Genomic DNA, 23,560 nt, shown 5'->3' with positions numbered 1-23,560 from the left:
CCTGGTACCTTTGTTACATATCTTTAGGCACCAGGCAAAAGCATTCCTCTCCTCCCAGGCCTTTGGAAAATAAGAAGTCTGGCCTTCTAAACCGTTTCATGGTGTTGCATGTATTGTTTTTGGATGTCACTACAGGGTGTATTTTTGTTTTCAAATTGCAAACCGCCCTGCGATCCTCAGATGAAAGGTGGTACAGAAATGTTAATAATAATAATATGTACCTTTTAAATCATAATAGTGTTGTAACGAAGAGTACCAACGTATGTGTGTCATTGAGGGAAAAGGTGAGTAAGAAGTGGATGCGATAGAAGTCTATAGAACTGTGTATGTTATGTGGAATGTGGGTAGCTAAAAGTCCGTCCCCCCCATAACACTAGGACTCACGGACATCCATTGAACTTGAATGTTGGGCATTTTGGGAAAGAATCGAGGAAATCCTTCATCCAGCACATAGTTAATCTATGGAACTCACTCCCACCTGAAGCGGTTTCGGCCCCAACCTGGCTGGCTTTATAAGAGGATTGCACAAATTCACAGAGGGGGGAGCTACTGGTGGCTACCAGTCATGCTGGCTATGCTCTGCCTCTGTGGAAACTGCAGGACAGGAGAGTTCTTGTGCATGGGTCCTGCTTGTGGGTTTCACTGATTTGATTGATGGATGGATTGAATTTCTATGCTGCTTTCCATTCATATGAATCCCAAAGCGGCTTACTAACAATAAATAACAGTGATGCAATAGGACATCGCAAGCACAGCATAAATCATGTGTGACGTTACGGATCTTGGGGTGTAATGCTGGAAGCCCCTGCATTCTGGGGTTCAGGTTGGAGGCAAGTGTAAATAAAACCATGTATCATAAAGACACCAGAGTCTCTGCTGTGCTTCAAAAGGAAACACGGACTCTGATAAGCATGCCTGGTGCTCCTGGAATCTCACGCCACTCACGAGATTGGGGTGGTGTGCAATTAAAATATATTCCTGTTTATCACTACACATGGTATAGCTCCCCCAAATGAAACACCCTTCCGTTTCCAAGCTTTTTATTAATATATTTTTATTAAATTATTTTTTTTCCTGCAAGACTTATTTAATGTTTTTTTTTTTTTGTCAATCCCAAAGACACGAAATAAGAAATATCCAGTCAAAAAGGCAAACCAGGAAGAAGAGGGAGAGAGGGCAGGGTAGGGAAGGGAAGTCTTCGGATCAAGGCCGGAGCAAAGCACTGGAGGAGACGGGGTGGGGGCAGGCGGTAGAAAACTCTAGGGAAGGGATTTTTTTTCCTTTTTTTTTTTTTTGTCGGCTATACAGACATTCTCAGTATACACAGCACGCAGCAAAGGATCAGTCGCTTCCTCATGCAGAATCCAGGGAGGGGCTGAGCGGGAGATTCCTTGTGGAGGACACCCCAAAAATACACTAGAGGACCTCCGTCGTCATCCTGTATCTACCGATTCTCCTCTCTGGTTCCCAGTCACCCAGAACACGAAGGGATGCAGCAGGGGGGGGCCCACCGAGCCTCCCCACCTGACTCCCTTTAAAGCCCTCTTTTTAATTTATTTTTATTTTCTTTTGCCCTTAAATTGCCTCTCCTTGCCATCAGTAAGGCAGGACTTCCTGTATTGCACTCTTGAGCGCCCTGAAAAAGGCGGGACTTCCTCTTTTCAGCCCCTTTATTGCAGGGTCTCTGCTATTGCACTTCTTTCCAAAGGCACACAACTTTTGCCCCCATAGGGGTCAACTCTTATACCCTCTAGAAGGCAAGATCTCCCCTTTCCTCACGGTCAGGCCCTTCATTCTCCAAACCTCCTTCGGGGCGGGACACCCTCCTTTCGCCCCTTTTGTCCCATCACTGGCCTCGTGCCACCCTTGCCCCGTGCAGGGGTGGCAGAGGGGCACCCCAAGGTGCTACGCTCCACCTGTCATATACACAGCAGGGCATCCTACCTTTTGCCTATCACAATTCTGCTGCAAGGGGAAAAAAGGGCAATTCCTAGTATGGCCTAGCAAATGCCCCCTTTTCCATATTGGGTCTTCCTGTACATGGGAATCGAACGGTACCCCCTTCTCCGAAGCTAACAGGAATCTCCCTTTCACCCTCTCATTAATTTATAGTGTTTTTATTTTTAATTATTCAAACGCTGCGAGAAAAAGGTTTATAAAAGCGTAAATAAAAAGTTCTCCTTTTTTTGTTTTGTTTCTTCTTTTGTCTGTTTTTGTTTGAAAAGAAGGTTCCGGTTCCCTCAGGGAAAGGATGTGGCAGACAGAAAAAGAGAGAGAGAGAGATAGAAAGTGAGAATATGAATGTGGAAAAAAGGGGGAGCAAGGCTTTTGCAAACTCTTTAAAAGGAGCCCCCCATTCTTGGGATGGATGTCCATTTTCTCTCAGCGCCATCTGCTGGTAGGAAAAAAAATGTGAGGAGGGAACAAATACGAATTGGATACCCTTTTCTTTAAGGAAACAGATCGCCCCCCTTCTTTATACTTGTGTGGAGCATCTATTGAGGGGGGTTAATGTTCATTTGTACTGGAATGGTTGGGGGGCAGGGCTTTGTTAAGTATCAACCCCCCCAATCTTCCTTAGACAGTGGGGGAAGAGTTCTGAATCGACTCCTTAGGAGATAACGGAGATGCAATTTCATGGCAGGCAGGCAAGACTGGGGTCCCCTACAGTCCGTGGTCCCCAAAAATGTTTTAAAACCCCACAGGGCTCAAAACTCGCCCCCTTGGTCTCGACTCCCCCCATTAAGATAATTGTGAAAAGACCCCCCACCCGCCCCGAGTTTCAAAGTGTGGGTTAAGAAAGATGGATTATGGAGCTGGGGTGAAAAGACCAGGAAAAAAGAGCAAGAAAAAACAGTGAAATCTCCAGTAGAAAGAGAGCCCTTCGTATGTAAACAATCTAGAAAGTCAAGGAGGGGGGAAGGAGGCAGCAAAGGGTTGGGGGGGGGGTGTAAAGACGAGTGAAAAAAGAGAAAGGGGGAGTTCCAGGAAGAAAGGCAGAGGATGGAGGAGATCGGAGTCTGTTACCAAACCGTCGTCGTGGGGCGTTGGGGGGGGGGGAACGGGGTCAAAGGCACCCCCTCTGCCTCCACCCATCTCAAGTGAGGAGGAGGGAGAACAGGTAGGCCAGACTCACGTCAATCAACAGGACAGCAGCAACGACCAATGGGTGGGCTCCCTGGAAGAGAGAGGGGGGGAAAGGGGAGGAGTCAGGCAGAAAGACCGGCCCACATCCGCTGAAAACTTAAAACGAAATTTCGCACAGATTCAAACATTCCGCAGAACATTCGTGCTCCATTCTCTCTCCCCTCTTTAAAAAAAACGTTTACTTGCATATTTCTGAGTACAGGTATCACTGGTGCCGATACAACCATTTAGGAGTGCCAAAACGTCTTCAGACTGTGGACATGAAGCCTTCAGATTAATCATTGGGACAAGCTATTTGTTTCTGAGCGCTATTCACAAGGCATGTATGTCGACATTGCAAATGACTAAATGATTTGGGGACCCCAAAACCTGAAGGCCTGTTTCCTCTCGATATCCTCCTGGTGTGGTTTGCAACGAAGAGCAGTGGGGGGAAACGTAATATAAATAAACCCAACCGAGGATCGCTAAGAAAGGGTCAGGGCTTGCTAGCCAAATAAATTCATAGCACTGTGGCAAAAATTCCCAGGATTCTTGGGTAGGGAGGGTGCAAAGCATATAGTTTTCAAATTGGGTGGGCGGGAACAGCTCTGAGCTGGATTGCTGCAGAACAGGAATGGGGAACCAGCCTCCCTCCAGCCATTGCTCCCCTGGCCATGTTGACGGGGGCTGATGAGAGCGACGAGTCCAGCTGGAGATCAGGTTCCCCCATCCCTCCCTGGTCCTGAATGGGGTAGCTGTGCCCCTGAAGGACCAGGTGCGCAGCCTGGGAGTCATTTTGGACTCACAGATGTCCATGGAGGTGCAGGTCAGTTCTGTGTCCAGGGCAGCTGTCTACCAGCTCCATCTGGTACGCAGGATGAGACCCTCCCTGCCAGCGGACTGTCTCACCAGAGTGGTGCATGCTCTGGTTATCTCCCGCTTGGACTACTGCAATGCGCTCTACGTGGGGCTACCTTTGAAGGTGACCCGGAAACTGCAATTAATCCAGAATGCGGCAGCTAGACTGGTGACCGGGAGTGGCCGATGGGACCATTTAACACTGGCCCTGAGAGATCTGCACTGGCTCCCAGTACGTTTCCGAGCACAATTCAATGTGTTGGTGCTGACCTTTAAAGCCCTAAGGGGCCTCAGTCCTGTATACCTGAAGGAGCGTCTCCACCCCTATCATTCAGCCCAGACACTGAGGTCCAGCTCCGAGGGCCTTCTGGCAGTTCCCTCATTGCGGGAAGTGAGGTTACAGGGAACCAGACAGAGGGCCTTCTCAGTAGTGGAACCTGCCCTGTGGAGCACCCTCCCTTCAGATGTGAAGGAAATAAGCAGCTATCCTATCTTTAAAAGACATCTGAAGTCAGCCCTGTTTAGGGAAGTTTTTAATATTTAATGCTGTATTGTTTTTAACACTCGATTGGGAGCCACCCAGAGTGGCTGGGGAAACTCAGCCAGATGGGCGGGGTATAAATAATAATAAATTATTATTATTATTCCGGGTGAAAAGGATGCAGGCATCACCCACCATGTCTCCCTGGGGAAGGCTCAGTATCACAGCTGGCAAATGGAAGCTTTGGCATTGCTTCCTGCCTGTTTTCAGTTCTCCTGAAGCCACGCCTCGTAAGAGCACTCTCTAAGCAATGGCAAAATGGAACCTCCCTGTCTAGGAGTGATATATCTGAGCACCAGATTCGGGGGGCCGACAGGCCGAGGAAGGGCCCTGCTGAGGAGTTTGAATCGGAATATTGAGTCGTGATGAGCCTCAGCTAACTCTTCTTCAGCTCAGGTGCTCTGGTTTTTGGATGGACTGTGTAGTCAGCCCTCCTCTCGCGTTCCCCTTCTTGCTGCAGTGAGGGGGGGGGGTTATTCGGGAAGGCAATGGGTGGGTGCTGATCAGGCACCCCCAGCCTCCTTGCTGGGAAGAGGAGGAGCTAGCTATTTCTCCTCCTCCCGGCAGGGTGCTGTCCTTTCTTGCGCAATTCCCCTCTTAAATGAACGGTGGGGGGAATTACTCGGGAGTCAGCATTCCAGCCAGCCACGTGGGGCTGTGTTAAATGGGGGGGGGGAGGAGGAGGCACAACACACCGGACGGGTGTGTGGTGTCCACATGGCTCTTGACAACTACAAAGGGTGGTGAAATGTCCAAATGGATCCTTCGTCCGGATACCTGGTATTGTTTTTACTCTTCCTGAGCGCTTTGGGAAAGGGAGAGCGGCCCCTGGGGGGGCTGGACGTAGCTCTGCCCTCTTTGCTGTTCCCGACCAGGACCTCTGGATTATTTATGACCCGCAGTCCTGCTTGCCAGCGAACTCCCAGTGTCCCCCACTGCGGCTCTCCAGCGATGGGCAGGGCCAAGCGTTGCTGCAGTAGGGAAGGAGGGACCAGAGAGGGATGCTGCTGAGTGCGGGGATGCTGGTTGCTATGAGACGGGAGGAAGAATGCCGGCCAATCCCCATTGGAGGCCTGGCACTTAGGCTCCCCCCCCCCCCGCTCCGGCCCCTCCCATTTATTCCTGCCACTATCATCACTTCTAGGTCCAGGGGAAGGGGGGGAAAGGAACTCAGAACCAAACGTGGAGCTCAGGAAACAGAGAAAATGGAGGGAGGCAGGAAGAGAAAACAACGGAAGGGGACAGCAGTGGAAGCCAGACACTCTGTTCTCGAGGGCAGTGGGGCTTAGGAAGCAACGGAATATTACAGTTTCAGGAAATAGGCTGAGAGGATGGAGGGTGAAAGGTTCTGATGAGGACCCACAGGAAGGGAACTAGCTAGGATCTAATTGCTCCCAGTCTTCTGCAGCAAAAAATGGTGTCTTGTGGCACCTTAAAGACCTAACAATTACACTGTTGCTTCCTCGGAGGAAGTTGGTCGGACCCATTGGGTCAGAATGGGGCAAGGTCTTATTCCTAGCTCCATGCAAGAGGGGCAGAGTTACAGAGTCTGAATATGGGGTAGGGTGCTGGGAAAAGAGGTTTGGGGGTGTTTCGATCCCCTGCTTTATAAAAGGGGAATATTTGGGGGTGGGAGCATCTGTGTACATGGAGAAAAGCGCTTTTTTCTTTCCGCAGATTACAGCTCGACGCTGCGATTCCCACCATACTCTTGTGTTCAAAACACCAGGGCAAATCTCCAAGCCTCTGCAGGGCTTCTGTAGCCCCTCTGGGGAGACCCTACGGTAAAGAGATGCTGAGAGACAGCACAGCGAAGCTCTACTGCCCCAGTTTTTGGTTTTGCTGCTACTCAGCCCAGGAATTTTAAGCTGCATGACACCTGAGAATCCCAGGTGGTTGCGGGTGCAAACTGGGTTATGGGAGCTGGGTGCCGAGTCGTCTTCTGGGTTCCTAGTGCCCCAGACTAGAGGGGGCAGCAGAAGGTGGGGCTGAGCGAGACAGGGGTGGAGGAGAAATGTGATGTGAAGCAGGACATTCACCCCACCTATCCCCAAATTTCACAACTTCGTTAGAAGCAGTGAATAGACAGGCACCAAGTGCAAATACAGGATTAATTAGCTGGCTCTGTAGGGCCAAAGGAAGGAGAAGCCAGCAGTGGGTGGGGCTCAGAGGCAAAAGTGGGCAGGGCTATGAATGCAAAGGTGAGCCTTGCACAGGTCCCTAGTTTCCATACTTCCACCTAGGGCTGGGCAATATATAAACATATCATCTAAAACCAGTCCATATTGTGATATCAGTTTCATAATTTTTTACCTGACCAATATATTGCGAATCATGATGTGTGTGCTATGCAAAAATCACAATGCAGGAAAAACTCTGAAACCAGCCAATGCCTCTACAGAGCTCCATCCTTATTTCAGATGTTGTGATATATCGGTATATCGCCATATTTAGCTGGTGATATATCATGATGTTGAGAACCAGGCATCACCCAGCCCATGGCCTCCAGCCAAGAGGTATTGCCACAGACTGAAATACTTAAAAGAGGGTGCTGAGTAGGCCTGGTGAGAGGGGCGGCTTGGGAGACTCTCAAGGGCCAGGTTGGAAAGCTTGGAGGGTCACAGGCCTCAGCTTCTTCACCCTCGCTCTAGGGATTCAGAAAATCTTCCAAGGCCATTACTCTATTCAAATCTGAGAAATAGTGACATATATATATATATATATCAGCATTTTCCACATCACTGGGGAGAAAAAATACCACCGATGAAGGGCTGAAATGGACGGTTAACACACAGCCTGTTTTGTGCCACAAAAACATCATCCTGACAGGGGTTTTGTGCCTTTTAAGATCTGCCTTTTAAGATGTAGACGTTCAACTGGCTCAGTTTTTCCTCAGCATTCGAGGGACAGCTTCACATGCTCATGGCCTGCCTACTAATCATCTGCCAAAACACATGCAAAATGAAAATCGCAGTAATGCCTGTGTGTTTGCAGTTATGACAGCACAGAAGCAACATGTTCTGCGATATCCAAACATGCCTCTCCAGGGGTTCACTAGGCCCGTCTCTCCCAAGGGCAAAAGTCCCAGCTTCCCTCCGTCGGCTTCTCCTATAAACACAAATATGGATCCTTTCCCTGCTGTGGAAGTTGCCTTACAGCATCCAACACAATTTTGCTGTCTCTGGCAGCAAATCTCCAGGGCAGGAAAAGGCTATTTCCTACCTCCTCCTCCTCCTTTAAAACAGAGGTGGGCGAGCAAGGAACCTGAGGCCTGGAGAAGAAATGTGGCCCCTGGGCCCCTCTTTCTGGCCCTTAAGAGTCTCCCAAGCCACACCCCCTCACTGGCCCATTTCACACCATATTTTGAGTTTTCTCTCAGTGGCAATGCCTCTTGGCATTCATAGCCCTGCCCCACTTTTGTCCCTGGCCCCGCCCACCAATGGTTTTCCCGCCCCCTTGGCCACAACACTTAATCGGGCCCATCGCCCTCCCTGAGGGTTTTTGCCTGCCTGGAATGAGCCCTTGAGCTCTGATTGCGCCTCTGGTTGGATAGAGGTTTGTATGTGTAAAAACGGGACGTGGGTGGCGCTGTGGGTTAAACCACAGAGCCTAGGACTTGCCGATCAGAAGGTTGGCGGTTCGAATCCCCGCGACGGGGTGAGCTCCCGTTGCTCGGTCCCTGCTCCTGACAACCTAGCAGTTCAAAAGCATGCCAGTGCAAGTAGATGAATAGGTACCGCTCCGGCGGGAAGGTAAACAGCGTTTCTGTGCGCTGCTCTGGTTCGCCAGAAGCGGCTTAGTCATGTTGGCCAAAGGACCCAGAAGCTGTACGCCGGCTCCCTCGGCCAATAAAGCAAAATGAGCGCCGCAACCCCAGAGTCGGCCACGACTGGACCTAATCGTCAGGGGTCCCTTTACCTTTACCTATGTGTAAAAACACAGCTGTTGCCCTGCCCACTTTTACCCCAGTCCCCGCCCAGCACTGGCATGTGGCCCCTGGAAGATTCCCCTCCCTGGCCGTGTGGCCCTGGGAGCGAAAAAGTCTCCCCACCCAAGTTTTAACCGGAAGAAGCAAAATTGGGACATTTCTGTCAGCAGAGGAAACACTCTGCTCATAAGCAGCCGCCTCTTCTGCGACTGGGGAGCTGGGCGTCTTGTGGCCCCCGAGGAGAGAGGGGGCCACAATCCAAGGCACCTCCGTCTTGTTTCACACCCTATGCAGCCTAGTGGGGCTACGGCAGCAGGAAAGTCATACGACCTGTGCTCTTACCTGCCTCTCCCTTCTCCGCACAGCTCCAGGGGGCTCCTCTCTCTCTGCCACGAAGCACCCCGTACCCCCAGGCAGTTCCTCGCTCTCCAGCTCTGGGGCCGCCGGACCTCCTGCCGGCGTTGGCTCCACCTGGGTCTCCGCAGGATAAGGCCTGGAAGCCGCTGCTCCTTCCTCCTCCTCCTCTTCCTCCTCCTCCTCCTCTTCCTCCCGGAGACTGCCGGAACTGCCGCTGGCGGGGCTGCCCAGCTGGGGGCGCCGTGGGGGCGCCCCCTCGTAATCTTCCTCCTCCGCCTCATAGCTGCTGAGCTGCTCCTGCTCCCCCTCCCACAGCCCCTCGGGGACGAACCCCGGTGTCCGGGAAGGGAAGCTCCCCCGGCAGCCCCACTCGTCCTCGGGGTCGGAGGCCTCCGGGGGGAGGTGCTGGCGGGGGCCTCCGTTCTCCAGGGGGGGCCAAGTCCGCCGAGGGTCCCCCCGCCAGGGCTGCAGCGGCGTCGGAGGGTAGCTGGGGGGCAAGCTCGGGTCCGGGGTGACGTCGGAGGGGGTGATGCCGTTCTCGTAGACCCGGGGGCTGTCGTACTCCTGGAAGTCCGTGTCGGTGCCTTCCGAATCTAGCCGGCCGCGGGGCTCTGGGGAAGGAGAGGAGCCTAGTGGTTAGAGGAGAAGGAGCCAGGGGGTCAGAGCCCTTGGTTCAAAGGCACAAGAAGTGGGGCATTGTGCGGTACAATAACCAGGGTGGCCAGGAGCTGGGGCAGGTGGTGGAAGGGCTCACACTTAGGATTCTGTCTCCAGGTGGAAGAGACCAAGAAGGGCAGAGCTGGCCGGTGGTATCTGACTCCTACTAGGTTAGCTTAAACGTATACAATAAGTTCAAATAGCTGCTGGAAGTGTAAAGAGAAAGAGGGTACCTTTTATCATATGTGGTGGTAGTGTAAGATAACAAAATCATTTTGGGAAATGATATATAACAAATTGAAGAAAATGCTTAAAATAACTTCTTGTTTTAATAAAACCAGCAGCCTTTTAATTAGGAATTCTAGGTACCAAGATCCCAAAAGAACAGAAAAGACTTTTTATGTATGCGACAACAGCTGCACGACTTTTATTAGCCCAAAGATAGAAAGTAGTAACAATTCCGACTAAGGAAGAATGGCAAGCTGGACTATGCCGAGATGGCAAAATTAACCGGGAAACTCAGGAATCAAGAAGATAAGGACTTTAAAAAAGAATGGTGGAAATTAATAATTTACCTGAGAACACCGTAAGCAAATTAAAACGTTAGCTGGACTTTAAGAATCACTTGTAAAGCAACAACGTTTATGTATAACATAGTTATGAGAAGTATGGAGAATATATTGACATGTAGACGGGTAAAAAAATTGTTATTAGGACCCATGTAAGGGGAGAGAACTCACAAGAGTCAGAGAATCTCATGGATCGATTGTATAAAGAATTTTGTAATTATCCTGCAATTATAAAAACCAACAAAAAAGATTTAAAAAGAAGAAGAAGGGCAGAGTTGGCAGCACAAGAAGCAGCCTTTTCCTGAGCCAGGCAATTGGGTTCATCTGCAACTCTCCAGACTTTAATGAAGTTTTTCCCAACCCTATTCAAGGATTAAACCTACCGCCTTTTGCATGCACTCCTGAGCTGCAGAGCTCCCCTTCCCCTGAACTCAGATCCAGGCATCTCGACTTCCAATGGGGTAAGTGACTGTGGTTAGAAATTTTATCTGTCACCTTTATTTCCTCCGTGTCATTGACTGGCTGGATGCAGAGGAGGGGGGGCACAAGCTGGGGAACCCCCAAGGAAAGAAGGCTTGGAAGCAGGAGGTTGGTGGTGGGGCACACAGAAGCTGAAGAGGTAACAGGGCTTCGTGAGTGGGGAGAGGCTGGGGCAGACAACAGTCCAGACTCAGAGGCAGGAGAGGAGGGAGGCAGGAGACAGAGATGAGCCAGGCTGCTGAAGAAACCAGCGAGTCTCCCCCTCCTGCTGCAAACAGCTTCCCTCTCCCTGGTCTCCCAGAACACACAGAGAAGTGAAAAGAGCAGAGGAAAGACTGGTTGCGCTCAGACATAGTCTCCGATTGCTTGGGAAAACCACCCAAGAGAGGAGTGGACTTTGGGAGCTGTGGGAATGCAGGGGGACTTTCAGTCCTCGCCTCCCTGGGGCAAGACCTACAGGGGAGAGTTGATGGGATCGCTAGGCCTGTGCTGTTTTGGTTTCTTTGAATAAAGACACTGGTGGGTTTTTAAAATTGCCGGCCTTCACCTGACTCTGGCTCCTGCCATTCCAAGGAGCTTGAGGCAGGACACATCGGAGACACACACAGAGAGAAAGAAATAGCACACCATCAACACACTTGGAACTTTGCAGAGTCCCTCAAGCAAAATAGAAAGATCTCTGCCTTCAAAGAGCTTACAGTAGCATTAGGGATAGAAACCAGGATTACTGAGCGGGCTGTGCGTCTCTCAGGAGAGAGAGAGGGAGGAGTTTAGGGCAAAAAGCAGATTTATGGTAGAAACCACACACAAAATCCTAACGCTGCACCAAAATCCCAACCTCTCTGCTGCGTCAACCAAGATCAGTCCATGGACTCCGGAAGGTAAGAAATATCCTATGTAATGCAGGGGTCCCACACGTACACCCCAATTCCTCTTGAAATGGAAAAATAAAAAGCACTTCTTACAGAAAAAAATGGACGCGGGTGGCGCTGTGGGTGAAACCACAGAGCCTAGGACTTGCCGATCAGAAGGTAGGCGGTTCGAATCCCCGCGATGGGGTGAGCTTCCGTTGCTCTGTCCCAGCTCCTGCCCACCTAGCAGTTCGAAAGCACGTCAAAGGGCATGTGGATAAATAGGTACCACTCTGGCGGGAAGGTAAACGGCGTTTCCGTGCGCTGCTCTGGTTCGCCAGAAGCGGCTTAGTCATGCTGGCCACATGACCCGGAAGCTGTACGCCAGCCCCCTCGACCAATAAAGCGAGATGAGCACCGCAACCCCAGAGTCGGACACAACTGGACCTAATGCTCAGGGGTCCCTTTACCTTTACAGAAAAAAAATGTTTCCAAGGAAACAAATGGAAGTAAGGATGGATTAATCTGCCAATTTTTGTTTCTCAGTTTCTCATTTTCCCAATATTAAGAACAGAAAAAGAGCCTGTTGGATGAGGCCAACGACCAGCATCCTGTTCTCACAGCATCCGACCAGATGCTTGCAGGAAGCCTGCAAGCCTGACGTGGTCGCAGCCACATTCTCCCCTACTTGCGATTCTCAGCAGCTGATATTCAGAGACGGAACGCCTATGACCGCAGAGCTACAGCATAGCCCTTGATAGCCTTTGTCCTCCATGAAGTCATCACATGTCCAGTTCTCCATTTTTCCACAGCAGCCGGCAAATCCATTCCTCGTGAAAATTCCTCAGCGTTTCAACACAGATTGCGATTTTGTACACAAACATGCAAAGCAATTTCCCCCCAATAATCTAATCTGATCTGATCTCATGCATCTCCATCCACACTTTGGGTGGATTTTCTGCCCACATTTCTTGGCCGGAAAACTGCACTGCAAAATTCAGAGATGTGTGGATTTCAAGAGAGAGGCCGTGTTAGGTACGTTTTGGCTTTTACATGCAAACCAAGTCAAATTTCACATCCACCTGGAAGAAAGACAGTCAGACATGGTGTAACCCCCAAAGCGTTCCTCCCAGAAAATTTGCCAGAGAGGCATTTATTTCGAGGGTAAACCCCCACTCCCCCCCCCCAAACCATCCCAAATATCTCTCACCTGGCTCAGCTAAGATGGGCTGCAGTTCTTGAGCCAAAATTTTGGCCAGGCGGGCGGCTTCCAGGGCCTTCTCGGCTGCACCCAGAGCGGCGGCAGCTTTCAGATGAGCGTCAGCGGCTCTGCGAGGAAAAGAGGGCTTCAGAGAAATGCATGGTTGAGGTGGAGATGTGAGCATTTTTCTCACGACACCCTCAAGGCCAGCCCAAAACATATATTGGCTGCCTCAAGCAGAGCAGCAACTGCTGATCTCCCCCCTTTCCAAAACAATAAATAAATAAATTTCAAGGTGTATTGTACACAAGGCCAACCAAGTTACTTTGTCACCTGTGACAGAAAACCAAACGCTTCCCCGTTCCTGGCGGTCAGGAAACAAAATACAACTTTTTAAAATATCGAAGTGTGCATGCACACGAAAGCTTATACCAAGAACAAACTTAGTTGGTCTCTAAGGTGCTACAATTCTTTATTTTTTATATATATTTTGACTGCGTCAGACCAACACGGCTACCTATTTGAATCCAGAACTTTTAAAAAATACCAGCCAAATCAGCTGCCTGAGGAGTTCTGCCTTACGCAGTCTAAGGCAAGAACTTGTGGCCCTCTAGATCAGGGGTCAGCAAACTTTTTCAGCAGGGGGGCGCTCCACTATCCCTCAGACCTTGTGGGGGGCGGGACTATATTTTGGAGGGGGGAAATGAATGAATTCCTATGCCCCACAAATAACCCAGAGATGCATTTTAAATAAAAGGACACAGTCTACTCATGTAAAAACACATTGATTCCCGTACCGACCGCAAGCCGGATTTAGAACGCGATTGGGCCCCGGGCCTTAGTCTGCCTACCCATGCTCGAGATGCTTTGTGGAACTCCCAACTCCCATCATCCCCAGCTGTTACCCACACTAACTGGGGCTGATGGGAATTGTAGTCCAGCAAAAATGTCTGGAGGGCCACAGGATCCCTGCACTCCAACCAGTCAAATGTTACGTCCAGCAATGGCAGACTTGGGCCTTTCAAATTTCAGTGGCACCCTGTGCAATCCCAAAATTTGGCACACACACCCCGCCCCCCAGTCTCGCCTTCTGCTCTGCACAACTCACTACGTCATAGTTGTGGCACGCTGCAGCGCCCCCTAGGCTCAGCGCTCAGTGCAGCGGTAACGACCAATCTCACTCCCTTTCCCAAATTGCTAAATACTACAACCTGTTTTCCACTGGCCAAACACGACCAGCCGTACAGACCTGGCCTGCTATAGTTTCTCCAATGCACAGCAAACTTTTGTTTTACTTACTTGCTTTGGGGTTCAGAAAAAGGGGGTGTGGCACTGTGATAATAAATAAATAAAAATGGACAAATAAATGGCAAAGGTTTTCAAGAAGGCCTCCATCTAATCTAACTCTTGACTTCTTCCTGTCCTCTTGTAGGGCCAGAGGTCAATGGGAGTTGTAGTCCCAAAAAAACTGGAGGGCACTGCCACTTTAGAAGACCTTGAGATGAATATGTGGGGAGAGGAAACCGAGAAAGCGGACTCAATCCCCAACCTACCAACTCATGAATTCATGTATGTGGAAATGCCTTTATGGTAGCAGCAAAACAGTCTGAAAAGCAACTTCTCCTACCTGAAACCTGGCTGGCAAAGGCATTGTCATTTATACTGCCTGCCTTGGGGTTTTCTTTTAAAAAGTATTGCAGAATTTGTAAATAGTATTTTATTTGTTATATATACTATCTATCTGCCACAGTCATCATCAGAGGTTTAATGGGGAGGTGTGAGGACGGCCTTTTAGCACCAAAATTCTGGGATGCAGTCTCTGGCAGGAGCCACCATCCTGCCTGTTTAGGCATGCTCTGAAATATTATTTATTTAGACAAGCTATTAAGGTTCAATAACATGTTACTGATAAAGAACGTGTCAATTTCAACCTACAGTTTTAGTTCTGTTGCCTTCCATAGTGTCTGCCTTGTTTGTTTTGCTTGTTTGTATTGATATTATAAGCAGCTTTGGACATAGGAGTCCATGGAAAAGGGGGAAATAAAGTGAATTAATAATAACTGCATGTGTCTAATAGCTATTAGAAACCACTGACCTAGTTTGCACAAAATACTAAGCTGTGGTTTGTTAAACTATGGTTAACCAAAGAATGGTTTATTGCCTGAACCACGTTTTAGTTACTGCCAACAAACCAGTGTGAAGCCATAGATTGTTGTTGACTTGTGAACCTTGGTTTCTTTTAACTGGGCCTTGGTATCATATGTAAATCTTACCATAACTTTGGGTTGTTTCACCATTCCAGAAGCTCATTGAGCTATAAATGCCTGAGACAAGAGGGGTTGGGGGGGGAATTTGGGGGGAGAAATACCGGTAAGTCATTGTTTGCTTGATCACCTGTGGTTAATTCCTGGTTACTTAAATGAACTGTGGCTTAAACAAACCACGGTTTAGTGTTATGTGTAAACCAGGTCACTGTAGCACCCGGCAAACTAATTCTGAAACTCTTTTGAATACCTCAAGCTATTTTATTGCCTTTTAGAGAATGCATAACTGTTAGGAAACCTGCTGCTTCTCAAAATATTTCCCAGAAAACAGAGAACTTATGTTTGGGCTCCTTCAAACACGATGAACGTTCTGCCATTCCTGTTTGGGGAAAGGGTACACACCAGCACTGGCACTTTATTTCAGGATCTACTGCCCCTGAATCCAGTGGGATTTATTTTTCTTTTTGACATAATACTGTGGTTTCTATTTTGTTCCTCTCCCCTGGTCTTTGTTCTGTCTGCCAGCTGCCTAACTTTATCGCTGACATCGTCGCTCTCTTTTCTGATCTGCTGGTTTTCCTATAGATTTTTAATTTTTCTTGTGTGCCGCTATGGGAGATCTTGGATGGAAAGCAGCAAAACAAACTCCTCTGGGAATCGGATCCTAGCAAAATGTGTCAAGCGTGAAACGGCCTCAACTCCTAGAAAACCGAGTCCCAGTTTCTTTTGTGACACAGCTCCTCTTTCACAGGAAATCCTGAAGCTAAAGCATCGCTTTGCTTCTTTTTTTTATAGTAAGTCCTATAAAGGAAGCCCCCCCTCCATTTTGCCCCCATGGTGTCTGTCTCTGAGCAATGGGCATCGCACCACCATTTCAAATTTCCAGAAGTTGATAAGGATGAGAAACATCTAGGAGGGGGTAAGTACCCCTCTATCCCTTGCCGTACCCCAAAAGATACACACACACACCACGTTCAACACATCTAAGCGGCAGTGCCTCAGAGGTAAATTCTGTCGGCGTCAGCGAGACTTGGCTCCTCGTGAGCGTGTTTAGAGTCAGCATTTAAGCATGGTGTTTTAATAGCTGCACGTCCCCAGTACGTTTCAAAAACCGTTTTCACAAAGCTAACAAAAAAAAAATTAAGAGTCAATTTTGCCAAGTCTGCTTCGTTCGACAGCCAGTGCCTCTCCCACCCTCAGCCTGCTCTGCTCCTTGCAGAACGCACAAGTCTGCGTGCCCACCCTCACAACACCTTGTTTCTGATCACCCACGCAGCAACCTGCAAGCCACCCACACTTACAGTCTGCTTCTGGCACAACGTAACAACCCAACACCCCACCCTCACCCTCCTCCACGTACCCTGTATCTCGTCCTACGGCTTTTACGCCTCCAAGCCAACTTCCCCCACCCTTTCCCCTCTGGTCTCCCCCTACCACCACGGGCAAGTGCAGATCACACCTGCCCAACTCATTCCCACCCTCCCTCCCACCCCTCACCATCCCAGCCCAGCCTTGGTCCATGCCCAGCAGATGCTGCTGCTTGCTGTTGCCATAGCAGCCACTAGCCAATCACCTTGCCATTGCCCAGTTGCCTAGGAGACCAGGCAGCCTACACCAGGCAGCCTCTACCTCCCTGTTCTCCGCCCTGACAGGGCACACACTTTTCCCTCCCTCCCTCCCTTCTCTCTCTCTCTCTCTCTCTCTCTCTCTCTCTCTCTCTCTCTCTCTCAGGAATCTGCCTCACACCAAGTCAGATCACTGGTCCGTCTAGCTCAGAATTGTCCACAATGACTGACAGCAATGGACCCCCAGGGTTTTCAGACCAGGAGTCTTCTCCCATCCTTACCAGGGTTTTGAAAGTGGGGACTATCTGTTTGCAAGAGAGATGCTCTGCCACTGAGCTATATGGCCCTTCTTTCTCTCCATAGCTGTCAAATTTTCCCTTTTCTTTCTATTCGGAATAAGGGAATTTCCCTTAAAAAAAGGGAAACGTTGACAGCTATGTTTCTCTCCCCACCCATACACACCACACACACTTTTCTGAAGCTCGGTGTGCGTGTGAAAAGCAGGAAATCAATTCATTTTCAAGTTAAAGGAGGGAGCAAAAGGAAGAATAGATGTTAAAAGTGGAGGAACGAACCATGAGGAAAGCGTGTCAGATGAGCAGGGAAGGCTAAGAACATCTAAAAGGCACATGGAGTCAAATAAGGGGAAAATATATATTGTGAAAGGGTGTGGGGAAATAAATAAAAAAAGGAAATAAAAGTGAGCGGTGGCAGCCCTGGGCAAGCATCAAGAGCCATAAAGGCCAGGGATGGTCCTGACGCTCAGTCCATAGGGACAGCCCCTCAAGAGTTGATATTCCTTTCACCTTCCAAGTGCCAGCTTAAGAAAAGCAAACTACTACACACATAGGCTTTACGGTCTTTTCCCACCTATGGTTAATTATTTTTATAGCTTATTTTCTGCCCAGGAGGCATGTGTGGAGGAGTTTATAAAGGTATCTGTCCACTTCTGGGACAGGGATCCGGTTAAGGGAAGCTCTGCCAGTCCTGCTTTTAAAATGGCTGCCTCTGTGGTGAGAGAGGGGAAAAGATGGTTATCTTGAACACCACGAGTCGAGCACAGCCAGCTAGCAGCACTCCCAACTTCAGCTGGGCGACAGGATTATAATCCTGCACTCCCAAACTGGAGGGAAGGGTGCAAAGTTAGGCAGGCAGGCAGAAGGACTCAGGCTATTTAAGTCCAGATCTACAGGACAGAAAAAAAGGCATAGGCCCACACTTCTGAAGAAGAGCCCAGGAATCATCAGATAGACACACTTTCCGGGGGATTGGGTGGAGGACGAAAACAGCCGTCCCCAGGTGGTGAATTTTAGAATCCAAAATAAATTTGTTTTCTTTCAAAGGCAGAGATTTAATTTGCCCCCTAATCCCAAGCAAATATTAAATTTAGTGTGGGTCCCTCAGACCTATCTCAAAAACATCAATGCGCCAGCGTGGTCGTAAGCAAGCACCCTGTTTTCCCAATATTGCCCTCCAGACCAAATCACCTTTCTCCAAAGTTACTGTTGCCACAAGTTCAGTTCCAATGATAGCCAACAAAGCATTCTTAAAATTTGCATGCATCTCCATAATGGGCTCAAATAAGCCCTTTTCTAACTTTGTGGAAAACTCACTTCCACCCTCTTATCTTTCCCAATTTTTTTTATAATCCTCCCCCCACCCCACAAAAAACCCCTCAAGTGATCCATCTCCCATTGTAAAAAACATACAAACAGAGCTCTGCTGAATCAGGTCAATGGCCAATCTAGCCCAGCACCCTGTTCTCACAGTGACTGACACCTGTGGAAAATCCACAGGCAAAATCCGTACTCAAGAACACTCTCTACACCTGCAGCTGACAACAACTAGTATGAAGATTCCAAAAATCTACTGCTATTGTTAATATTCTTTTGCATATTATTATAACATTAACTTTTCTTTCAAAATTTACCTTATTTCTTCACTGTGGAGGCAGATAATCGCTATTGCGACTAGGAGCCACCTGAATTTGCCTCATCCTCTTTTAGAGCCATCTAGACTGCCGACTGTCACTGCTTCCTGCAGCAGCGAGTTCCACAGTTCAACTATGAGCTGCCTTCTCTCTCAAGACCAACACGGTTTGAAAGAGTTCGCTGGCGTGACTTCGGTTACCTCAGCGCCACATCCCCATAAAACTACACTGCAAGAGCCTCCCGCCACCTGTGCACCCACAAGCAACTTTTCTGCCCTCACCTGGCAATGGCCACTTCCTGCTTCTGCCGGGCCATGCTGACCGCCCTCCTGGCCACTTCCACAGCCCGGTCCACCTTCTCCTTGACCTTGCTGCGGCGAAGCGGGATGAGGTTCTTCACCTTCCCGCTCACCAGGCGGTTGAGCTTGTACTTGCCCTCTTCCTTGGAGCCGTCGGGGTAGGTCGTGCGGCCGTAGCCGTGCCTGCGGTTGCCCAGCCACTCGCCCTCGTACCGCAGCCCATTGGAGCGGCGGCTGACCCCGTAGCCGCTGCGGCGGTCCACGCGCCACTCTCCGGCGTAGACCTCGGTGGAAGAGCCTTCGATGGTCAGCGTCGACGGCAGCTCCGGGGGCTCCGTCTCAGCGTAGCTGAGCGTGGTGGCCTCGCTCCCGGCCGAGCTGACCCCGGCCTCGCTCTTGAGGGACCCTCGCTTGCTCCCCAAGGAGGCCTTCGACTCGGCCCTGCGCACCCGCAGCCCGCTCAGGAGCAGGGAACGCCGGAAGAAGCCCCCCGATTTCTTCTTGGCGCCTTTGGGGAAGTCTGGATCGCCAGGGAAGGCCAAGACAAAGCCGCCCCTGGACCCCGAGGCCGGGCTGTCCCCGGGGAGCGGCGGAGGGGGCAGAGGAGGGGGCGGCAGGGGCGGAGCAGGGGCATTGGGGTCGGTCTCGCTGTGGAGCGACTCCAGAGAGGTGCGGCGCGGCGAGCGTACCAGGGCAGCTTGGCGGTAAGGGACGCTCTGGCGAACGCCGTAGCCGTGCCGCTTGCCAGACTGCCACTGGCCCTGGTAGGTCCCTGTGGAAAGAGAGAAGAGGTTAGCCAGATGAACAGGTTGGGGGATGAAGGAGACACATGAAGCAAGGGGTGAGAGAAAGGAAGAGAAAGTTGACCCAGTGGAAAGGAGGAGAATGTTCCCCCAAACCTGCCAGTTACAAGAGGACCACCCAGTGTCTCTGAGGAGCACGGGACATGGGTCCACACTATTCATGTGGCAGGTGGAACAAGGGATAAGGAATAAGGATGCAAAATAATGGTGGGCCTTATGGGGAACGTCCACCTAGAAAGGTCTGAGAAAAACAAAGAAACAAGATGGAGAAATGTGAGCGAGTTGATTTCGGTTTTGGGGGAGCCCATTCGTTTAGTGTATTTCATCCTCAGGGGTGAAATTGTGGGTTTGGCTGAAGCGAGGAGTGGCATCTTCCAGGCTACTCATGAAACTGCATGGCCAAGCAGGGATTTCAACCCGTGACTCCTGGGTTCACAGTCTATCCCCTATACGTCTGTGATGAATGGAAAGAGGGAGAAACGGAGAGAACAGCTGGGTGATGAAGAACTATTGGTGTCCGTGTGGCAAGAGCGAAGGAGCGATTTAGGGAACCGGAGAAGGGAAGAGTTGGTCAAGCAATGAAGGAAAAGGAGAAATAGAGAAAAACTGTGTTTGGGTGGGTGGGTGAAGTGGCGAATGGGCCTACTGCCAACTTGACACTCGGACAAATGATGGGGGACGGCGTGGAAAGGACCCCACCCTGCCTGGGGGCTTTTTATCGGCCCTCTCACCTCCGTCAGCGTACGTCTCCATGCCGTAGCCATCTTGTAGGCCCTCGCGCCACATCCCTTCATAGATGACTCCCGAGTGGCTCTCCCAGACGCCGGAGCGCCCCTTCAGCCCATGACTCCACTCCCCTTTGTAGCTCCACTTGCTCTTGCGCTCCACGCCCAGCCCGCTCCGCTTCCCTTGGCTCCAGTGGCCTTGGTAGGTATTCCCGCTGGGCCAGGTGTAGACGCCCAGGGCTTCGAAGCCACGGCTCCATCGCCCGCTGTACTCCCCCTGGGCCCCGGGGCCTGTGCATACGCCGTAGCCGTGCGCCCGGCCCTCCTCCCAGTCTCCCACATAGCAGCCGCCATCGTCAAACTCGAACCTGCCTCCGTTGGACATTCATGTAACGTAGCTCCCCGGCCTGTCGGGCTCCAGTTACCCACGAGTCCCTGCGCGCATCTCCGCTCCCCCTCGGGGGCGCCTCTACATGGCGCTGCCCCACACGGAGAGACCTCAGCCCTTCACACCTCCTTCCTCGCAGCCAGGCATTGGGGAAGCCCCTCCTGCTTCTTGAGGGCCTTCTGAGCTACGCCTTCAGGGCTACAGCCAGAGCGTAGGCAAGGCCTGGATTTTTTTGGTTGCAGACATGTAAAGGAGCCACCGGCAGGCGGAGGCTTCCTGACCAGAGATTCACGAGGCTTCTCCGTTTGCCGGGACAGAGGAGAGCAGCTGGCTGCAGGAAAAGGCCAAGGTTTCGTGGTTATGAGGCATGCAGTAGAGCAACACCTGTATTAAAAGTTAGCACTCCTCGTGCTACAGGAGTCCCCAAAGCCTTTGGTTTACCTGCAGGCGAACCCAGGGGTCGTCTTTAATTACGGAAGCGTGGAGGTCTTGCTGTTTATGCCGGTAGAGATGCAAGAACACTACGGTCGCTCCACGGCTTTCTGACTACAAGCACACCAGCACTCCGAGAGATCTCCGCCTGTAGGCATACAAAAAGTCACACCTACCAAAACCCAGCCTTCTTCGGCTAGTGGTCCATCGTGCTTTGGGAGCGAAAGACCCGAGCTGGTGTTGACTGTACAGAGCTATGGGGTCTTTAAGTTGCTATTGGACTGCAGTCATAGAAGGAGGGCTCTGAAACCAAGAGGATTTCTTTGGCTAGCACCAAACATTCCAGAGTTCCTAGAGGTCCCTTGTCATCGGAGACAGTTTTCCTAGAGGTCTTCGGCAACAGGAGATAAGCACTCAAATAGACTGTTTCCCGGCCTTCCCCAGCTGGTGTCACGTTTTGGACAAGAGAGCTTAAAAGGCCCTTCTTGCCATTACAGGCATGGGAGGGCTGCGAGGCCTTTGGTTTACAGGCATATACGGTGGTTAGGAATTGCGGAGTTATCCGGGTCGATGGAACTCCCTGGAATCTTATAATAGAGAATAGACAGTCTGAGAGCTGACAGGCGGCTTTGACATTGTATTCCCCAGGACCTGGTGGACGAGAAGAGGCAGTGGTACTGGCGTCGGTCAGCAAGCCTTCTGGAGGGCTCGGCTGGTTCTTGGCGGTGGTTATCAGGCCACGTGTGAATGGAGAAGCTGGGGTTCTCGGGCGACAGGCATGGGCTGCAACAGGCGACGCTGCAGGCCTCCCTGCTTAGCTGGGCGCATCAGGAGCTGTTTAGAGAAAATCGAGGCGCTCACAGGAACCAGGGAGCCTCTTCCCAGGGCGGAGGAGAGGCAGCGGGGCTGCCGAAGGAGACCACATGGTACAGCGGGTAGGGAACAACCTGCACCAAGAGACACATGGTTTTAGGCAAACATAACTGAAGTTGTCAGGGAGGGAGAGGCAGGCAGGCAGGCAGCCTTAAGAGAGATGGCTTTTAGCACGTAAAGGTTTGTACACTGAATTAACTTTGGTGCTCTGTATTGGGATCAATCGCATAAGCATCACACACACAGACACACACACACACACACACACGTACGTTCCTTTGCACTGCTATGTGCATGCACACCCCGGCCACATACCGTAGGGTCATTTTTGTAAACAAGAACCAGAAAGCCCGTTCCGTTAGGAGCAGAAGGTATTCGCGGCAGAAGCCAAGTTGACATCACTCTAGCAGAAAAGCGGAAAATCGCAGACACAGAAGGTACACACAGGTGATCAAATAGATCTCAGGGAAAAAAGAAGGGCACTCAAAACCCCTAAGCAGGCGAGAAGGAGAAGGGACCACTACTGCACGCTAAGTCAGCGTTTATGTGCGCATGCACACACCTCACATATACAGAAATGTGGACACGCAAAACATTGTTTTAGCACAGGGGGGTAGAAGCGGGGGTTGTTGTACGCACACCCCAGCATTCCTTATTAGCTGGCTGCTCATAGACATGTGCATAATAATTTAGTAGCCTGCAGATATGGAGACACAGGAACACACACTGTCTACTCTTCTGATGGACACAAACAGCATACAAAAGAGACCCACAAAAAGATTAAGGGGGGGGGAGCAGATTCCCATCTATGCACAACATGCACAAACCAAGCCTTGGCTACGAAATGTCAAAGAAAACAGCCCTGCCAAACGGAAAGAAATCTCTAGGAGAAACGGCACATTTGGGAATACAGCATCGAGCGCCCAGGAACGGAAAGAACAGGTCTCAAATTTATTTCACGACTACGGCATGCAGAAAAAGAAATTGGGAACAACAGCTTGCAGATGCACAGACTAGATTTATCTAGATATATAGACGAGAGAGCGGGAGAAGATTGCAGGGCCACTTCCCACACTTACCATGAGTTTATTCTGGAGCCAGCGGAGGAAAATAAAGAGGCACACGCTTCTAGAAAAGCGAGATAAGATAACAGACACACCCAAGCCTTCAGCGGGCGCATAGACAGGGAAGGAATCTCAGCTGGGAATACCGCCTGTCCGTGTCGGAGAGGTAATGCAGCCTAGCGTAGCAGGAAGGCAGAGAAGACGGTTTGTGTAGAAAAATAGCCACTGGAAACATGAGCCGCAGGGATAAAAGAGAGAAAAAGAAGCGGCGGTAGGAGCAGCAGTGCTGAAATGTGTCAGCATAAAGGCTGGTGGAAGGAGTTGGGGGGGGGGGAGAGAGAGAAATGAAAAGCCCAGCCAGAGGCAAAAAAAAAAAAAGAGGTAGACTCCAAATGGAGAGATCAGGTGGGAATAGTATGAAACACAGAGGATGGGAGGGTGGGAAGGAAGGGAGAAAAAGGCTGGCGAGTATAGAGCAAGTGGAAATCCAGGATGCTGAAAATGTCAGCTGGGACGGAACATGAGAAGGAAGGAGAAGGAACCAGGATAATGGAGATGGCAGAAGGCAGAGAGGACCTCAGGTGCCAGGGAAATGTCAGAGGATGAACAGATGCAAGGCAAGGGAGGTGGCGGCAGGTGAACCCTCACC

At 50.5% G+C, this 23,560-nt stretch overlaps 1 protein-coding gene across 1 annotated transcript; it reads right to left on the bottom strand.

The window, feature by feature from the left end:
• Window positions 1–1,037: 1,037 nt before the first annotated feature.
• JPH4 (junctophilin 4) lies at window positions 1,038–23,286 on the bottom strand. The gene is made up of 6 exons (XM_083706750.1): window positions 22,927–23,286; window positions 20,161–21,921; window positions 18,609–19,398; window positions 12,578–12,696; window positions 8,796–9,421; window positions 1,038–3,178 (listed from the first exon to the last, which is right to left on the bottom strand). Exons 2-6 carry the CDS (start codon window positions 20,537–20,539, stop codon window positions 3,098–3,100), a joined length of 1,995 nt encoding a protein of 664 aa, XP_083562876.1. The 5' UTR covers window positions 20,540–21,921; window positions 22,927–23,286; the 3' UTR covers window positions 1,038–3,097.
• Between the last annotated feature and the right edge of the window lie 274 nt (window positions 23,287–23,560).

The sequence above is a fragment of the Podarcis gaigeae genome, assembly GCF_964106915.1.
Source record: "Podarcis gaigeae genome assembly, chromosome: 13".
Lineage (NCBI taxonomy): Eukaryota > Metazoa > Chordata > Lepidosauria > Squamata > Lacertidae > Podarcis > Podarcis gaigeae.
Note: the sequence above shows the minus strand (reverse complement) of the source record. Positions and strands in the feature narration are given on the sequence as shown.